The following is a 6,616-nucleotide window of genomic DNA, read 5'->3' as shown; positions in this document are numbered from 1 at the left end:
CGGCCGTTGGGGCGGCAGGGTCTGGAGTAGCAGAGTTCGATCTCGGTCTCGCAGTAGTCGCCGGTGAAGCCGGGCGGGCAGCGGCAGCGCAGCCCGTTGATGGGGTGGATGGGCCGGAAGAGCACGGTGGTGGAGCTGATGAAGGGCGCCGAGCTGTCGAAGCGCAGCACGGACACGCACTTCATGTAGTTCTCGCAGGGCTCGCGCGATCTCGGTCTCGCAGTAGTCGCCGGTGAAGCCGGGCGGGCAGCGGCAGCGCAGCCCGTTGATGGGGTGGATGGGCCGGAAGAGCACGGTGGTGGAGCTGATGAAGGGCGCCGAGCTGTCGAAGCGCAGCACGGACACGCACTTCATGTAGTTCTCGCAGGGCTCGCGCAGGCAGATGTTGTCGTCAAAGGGCAGCACGCGCTGCGCGGACACGCGGGTGAGCAGCGAGCGTTGTGCTCCTGCAGCTCCTCCGACGGGAAGAAGCGGCCGCGGACGCCGCCGGGCAGCAGCGCCGAGAAGGTCACGTTCAGGATGTTGGCGCTGACGTCTGTGTCGTTCTGGATGTTGAAGACGAAGACGTCGTCCTTGGTGGTGGACAGCACCGTGGCCACCCCCTCCACGAAGAGGGACAGCAGCGGGGACAGGAACTTCTCCTGGGACATGTTTTCCAGGCGGACGGTAATGCTGTTGGTCAGCATGTCGTCTGTGATGATGGTGACGCGCAGGGTGCAGAGGGCCGTGACGCTGTGGATGCCATCTGTGGAACACAGGACAGGCCTGTCACTCATGTCCGCCCTCCCCGACCAGGAGCAGCTTCCAACACACTTGCAAAGGAGGGGCGAGCCCAGGCACCCCGCAAGACCTCCGCCCGGGCCCCCGCTCGCCAGCTGTGGCCCTCTGTCCCCGCTGACACCCACACCAGCCTCCACCACCCCTTCCAGGTCTCCCCAGCCCGGCTCAAACCCCCACGTGCCCGGGGAAAGCCCCCGGCTGGGTTGTCGATGGTTCCTCCCCGCTGTGTCCTCCTTGTCTTCACACACCCAGCACAGAGGGTGCTCAGCAGACACTGCTTCAGCGGACACCTGGGGACAAGCTGCCCCCAAGCCAGCAGGCTGCCGCGTCACGGGACCAAGCCCCAAGGATGCTGGCCAGAAGGCGTCCACCCTGGGGACAGGGCCGGCATGCTGTCAGCCTGTCAGAATCAGAGATGCACAGGGACTAGCTGCAGGCCACCCCGGTGGCTCCTAGGTGGAGGGCAGGGCGGCAGCCCCTGCCCACGGGTCCTCACCCACCTCAGGGATGGACTCGGATACGATGCAGGGCACTGAGAAAACCTGCAGGGTTCGCCCCTCTGGGCAAGGCTCGGACTCTGTGGCCCCTGGAGTTCCGTGGGTCTTCCCCACCCTGCGTGGCGCTGTGTCCGTGCAAGTCTCACCCGGTGGGCGTGGCCATCTGAGTTCCAAGACCTCTCCTGCCTGCTCTGTGCCCTCAGCAGTGGGGCCCTCCCTAGAGCTGCCCAGCTGAGCTCTCTCTTTGCCCCCTCGCCCTGTCAGCCGATGACTCCTAGTCACACGACTCACCCGCAACTCGGGCGCCAAGCCTAGCCCAGCCCTCCTGCCTGGCCAAACCTCCGCTGGCTGTCGTTCACACTGCTGCCACTTCCTCGCCTTCTGCTTCTCCTGAACTGGTCCAGCCTCCAGCCCCGCAGCCCCGCGGCCCCACCACTCCCCTGGAACACTGGCCAAGGTCACCAACTACCACCTGCTGGACAAGGCCCGAGTCCACTCTGCTTTCCCTCGCTCAACTGCTCAACCATGTCGGACCCTCAAACCGAGCTGCTCCAGATCCCAGGACCCCCACCTCACCTGCCCTTCTAACTTCTGGCCTCGCTGTCCTCATGCCAAGGGCTCATCCCTGCTGCCCGTCCTCCCCGTCTCTGCTGCCTCTCAGGTGACCACTCAGCCCCAAGGCCGTAAAGCAATGACTCCCCGGGGCCAGCAGGTGGCACAGTGGTTAAGGGCGCTGGACTCCCACATGGCTGACCACGGTTTGAGTCCCGGACCTGGTGGCTTGCTTTCTCACTTTCCCTCTCTCCCTTTCCCTTGTCTCTCTCTGGTGAGCACACACGCCCTTAGGCAAATTAAAAAACACATTACATTAAAAGAAAAATAGCCTGACTCCAACTCAGAGGCTGCATTTGGCCACACAAGACGTCCATGGGCCTGCTAGTCAGGCCGTTCACTGTCCCCACCTCCGGAGCTGCTGCGTCCCCCTGGAATGTCATGCCGGGGTGCCAAATGAACTCCAAACCCCTCGCCTGTCCTAGTCAGAAACCACCTGATCATTGGCATCACCCTGACCTCTGTCCCGCCCTAAGGCCCTTGTGCATCTTGCTCCCTACCTGGACCGTGCTCTCCTGGAGAGCTGGGGCTGTCCCTGGCCATCCAGTCACAGCAGGGCACCCCCCTGCACCCCTCCCTGGGACAATTCTGCTCCCAGATGCAATTCCACAACTCCTGGGCTCCTACTCCCACCGAGCCTGGAGCCTGGAGGTCTTATTCCTGCCCCTAGTCCCACTAGCAAAGGGCCAGGGCTCTGAAGAGCACTTGCTGGACAGGAGTGGGAGGGGCAGGGGTGGGGAGTCCCAAGGGCCACACACCTTCCCCAACACACACACACCTTCCCCAACCCACACACACCTTCCCCCGTTACACACACACACGCTCCCCGTTACACATGCATACCTTCCCCCAACACACACACGCCTTCCCCCAACACACACACGCCTTCCCCCAACATACACACACACCTTCCCTCCTGCCCCTTTACACATGCATACCTCCCCCCAACCCACACACACCTTCCCCCAACACACACACGCCTTCCCCCAACATACACACACACCTTCCCCCCCACGCACACCTTCCCCCGTTACACACGCACACCTTCCCCCACACGCATGCACACCTTCCCCCACACGCATGCACACATTCCCCCAACACACACATGCACACCTTCCCTTCAACACACACACGTACACACACCTTCTTCTCCAACACACACACGCACACCTTCCCCCGTTACACATGCACACCTTCCCCCGACACACACGCACACCTTCCCCTGACACACACACGTACACAGACCTTCTTCTCCAACACACACGCATCTTCCCCTCCAACATATATACACACACACACATGCACACCTTCCCCCCCCACACACACACACACATGCACACCTTCCCCCGCTACAGGGCCAACGCCCGTGGAATGGTGTTTCTTTCCTGACCCCTGATACAAACACTCTTTTACTTTAAACCACCGTGGATTCGTTGGCCTTCATGCAGGGACATTCCGAGGACACGACAAACAGAAAGCAGCGTCAACTCCGAGCGGCGCGAACAAGATGGACACCGCAGCCGCACACCTCTGCCCGCCCTCCCGCTTCCTTCCGTGCAAGCGTGGCCTGGGCACCCAGTCTGGCAGGGGATGCCCGGCCTTCACCACAGCAGTCGGGCTCAGGTTCTCAACCGTCCGCGGCAGAACGAGCCTCTGGGGACGAAACCTAGGTGCTACCTAGAAAGGGTCATGGGAGTACGCACAGGCTGCCCCGGGGTCCCCCAACGTCTCACCATGTGGTAGCACAGCCCTGCTCTGTTGTCAGGGACAGACCTGGACAAACGTAAATTACTCTCACTTAAAAACACACGTCTACGGGGAACCAGCAGTTAGCATAACAGCTATGTTGCTGGACTCCCACGTAGTCGACCGCGGTTCGCATCCCGGACCCAGTGGCTTAAAACTCACGCCGGGTGCGTGTGCGTACATGCCCAGGATCCCGAGAGGAGAATGGAGGAGAAGGGATTGCGGCGTGACCATCCCCCCTGGGGGGTGATTTCTCACTTTCTGTCTCTATGTCTCTCTCTGTCTGTCTGGCGAGCGCACGCGCCCTATAGTGAAAACCTCTCTGGAAAAAAAAAACAAACACGTCTACACTCAGGTCCAGAGAGCCAGTACCTAGCACCTCCACGTCGCCGGCAGCTCTAAGCCGCTGATGCACATACGCTTCTAACACAGATGTTCGTATAGTTTTGTTCTAGGGTGCCTATGCTCGCCAGAGACAGAGAGAGAAAGGGACTGACCACCCCCCAGGGGGATGGCCATGCCACAGTCCATTCTCTTCTCGGGATTCTGGGCACGCATGCACACATGCCTGGTGTGATTTTCAAGGTATGTCTAGGTTTAAACTCGAATTACAGAGTCAGCCATGTGGGAATCTTAATCTCCATGCCACTTGCTGGCCCTGCTTTTGTTTTTAAATAAACTTTTTTTTTTTTTTTTGAGAGGTTTTCGCTATAGGGCACGTGCGCTTGCCAGACAGACAGAGAGAGACATAGAGACAGAAAGTGAGAAATCACCCCCCAGAGGGGATGGTCACGCCACAATCCCTTCTCCTCCATTCTCCTCTCGGGATCTTGGGCACGCACGCACACATGTCCGGCGTGAGTTTTAAGCCACCGGGTCCGGGATGCGAACCGCGGTCGACTACGTGGGAGTCCAGCGACATAGCCATTCCGCTAACTGCTGGTTCCCTTAAATAAACTTTTTTTTTTTTCGAACAGCTTTGGAGTTACAGAAAATACTGCCCAGAAAATCGAGGCTCCCTGGAGAGCACACCTGGCTGCGAACATGCTTGTTGGGGTGCCGTACCGGTAACCGGCTGCGTCGGCACATGTAACAGCCTCCTTTCTGCGGTTTTCACCCCACTCTTCTATCCCAGGACTCCTCTACCCACGATCCCACGAGACACGTGGTCATCAGCCCCCCTGGGCTGGGACGGTCTTTCTCATGTGCCCTGAGGACTGAGGTGGCTTTGGGGCTGCCTGGCCTAGAGTGGTAGGTTGCTGGCATTTAGGTGACTCTCGCTTTGTACCCAGTACTCCGCTATCACTGCGTTTGTCTGCATGACAGCACAAGACACTTACAGTTCACAGGCCCAGTCACCCTGTAGAGCTCCCTGCAGCTGCACTGCAGGCGTTTCCTCCACGCTGGAGCAGAGCTGGACCCACAGCTCCATGCCGGCTTTGCACACCCTGGAATGGGCCCAGTGCAATGCCAGCTGCTCTCCCTGGGAAGGTGAGTCACTGCGCAGTCCCAGACAATGGGACGGAGACGGGCGGAGGAGCCCGAGGCTGCACCACGCTGGCTGGCAGGTGCCCTTGCACACCCCAGCCATGACAAAGGGAACAGCTTCCAGGTCTACATAGACAGGGGCTCGTCTGAACCTCTCATTTGCTAAAAGACTCTGGCACGGGGATAATGGTCACCCACAACGGAGCACCCCATGCGGGCCCATCCTGTGGGGTAGACAGGAGAGGAGAGAGGGGTAGAGGTCCACATGGCCTCCAAGGAGCTGGGGGCAGGGACAGAGCTGCAAGGCTGAGACTCCCGCTCAGCACCACGGGAGGAGGGTACGTGGCCAGAGCACCACAGCGCCCACCACTGGAGGGCCCCGGACAGCAGGCAGGAGTGGGCTCCTGGGAGGGGTAGGGCCTGTCACACACTCCCTGTGAACGGGAAAGGCCTCCCAGGCACAAAAGCCAAAAAGCAGCAGGACTGGGAGGGCAGGGCAGGAGGGTGGGCAGCCTCCCACGGCCAGGACCACACGCACTACGAGGCTCCTGCCGCGAACACCAGCTCTCGGGTCTGCAGGCTGGAAGGCCTGGCTGCGGTGCCAGCTGGGGTGGCTCCTCTCAGGGCTCCGGGAGCGTCTGTTCCAGCCTGTCCTGCTGGCACCCCTAGGCTGTGACCGTCACTGTGACCTCCGCCCTCACACGGCTACCTGCCCTCTCTGCACCTGTTGGCTCTTCCCACAAGGACACTGGTCATTTATTAGGTGCGCCCGACTCCACATTAGGGTCGGCTGCCGTCCGCACCGTCACGTGTCCAGTCACCTGGCCACAGTCTCAGTTCGGGGACTCCTGCTCTGACAGCCACCAGCCAAGATGCCCAGTGCGGTGCCAGCCCCAGCCGGCTGTGGTCACATCACAGACACCGTCGCTGTCCAGCCAGTTTGAGACAGAGTGCTTCCCGACCACCGCCCCGCCCCGCAGGCAGCTGGCCCTGCTCAGAGGCGCCAGGGCTCCCATTCAAAGCCAGGCCACTTTGAAGTGGTTTTCTGCATTTCTCTCTCTGTGGGATTTCTCTTTTCTTTTTTTTCTGAGGCCAGATAGAGACCAGACAACAGGTGCGATGTTTTGATCCTGCGACCGGGGGGCATCTGCTTTCGTCCTCTCTGGGTAACAAAGACTGAGTTTAGAACCTGGGTCTCCCAGGTCTGGGTTCACGTCCCATCACGAGGTGACATGAGCTTTGGGGCCTGGGGACAGATGGACATGGCTTCTCCCGCCCTGTCCATGGGGGAGGCATGGCCCTCAGTGAGGGGAGCCCCACCCAGCGAGAACGGTTCCAGCCCACTCTTCCTTCAGTCAAAATGACTTCAAGTCCCACACCCCACCCCGTTCTCTCCTCCCCGTCCAGGCCCCCTCAGCGGGGCAGCCAGGCCTGGGCCCTAGGCATCATGGAGACGGGTGGCGTTTCCTGCTAGGCCTGCCCAGGACCCCAGT

General features: G+C 60.6%; 1 protein-coding gene across 1 annotated transcript in view; it reads right to left on the bottom strand.

The window, feature by feature from the left end:
* CELSR1 (cadherin EGF LAG seven-pass G-type receptor 1) overlaps nt 1–6,616 on the bottom strand; it is a gene marked incomplete at its 5' end in the record, with an annotated part of 155,990 nt that overhangs the window by 102,927 nt on the left and 46,447 nt on the right. The window contains 3 exon segments of the mRNA XM_006164654.3: nt 1–185; nt 355–443; nt 446–745. Of these exon segments, the coding sequence (XP_006164716.1) occupies nt 1–185; nt 355–443; nt 446–745 (574 nt within the window).

This window comes from Tupaia chinensis, unplaced genomic scaffold, assembly GCF_000334495.1.
Source record: "Tupaia chinensis unplaced genomic scaffold, TupChi_1.0 Scaffold143651_1, whole genome shotgun sequence".
Classification (NCBI taxonomy): domain Eukaryota; kingdom Metazoa; phylum Chordata; class Mammalia; order Scandentia; family Tupaiidae; genus Tupaia; species Tupaia belangeri.
This window is presented reverse-complemented; position numbering and strand designations above follow the sequence as displayed.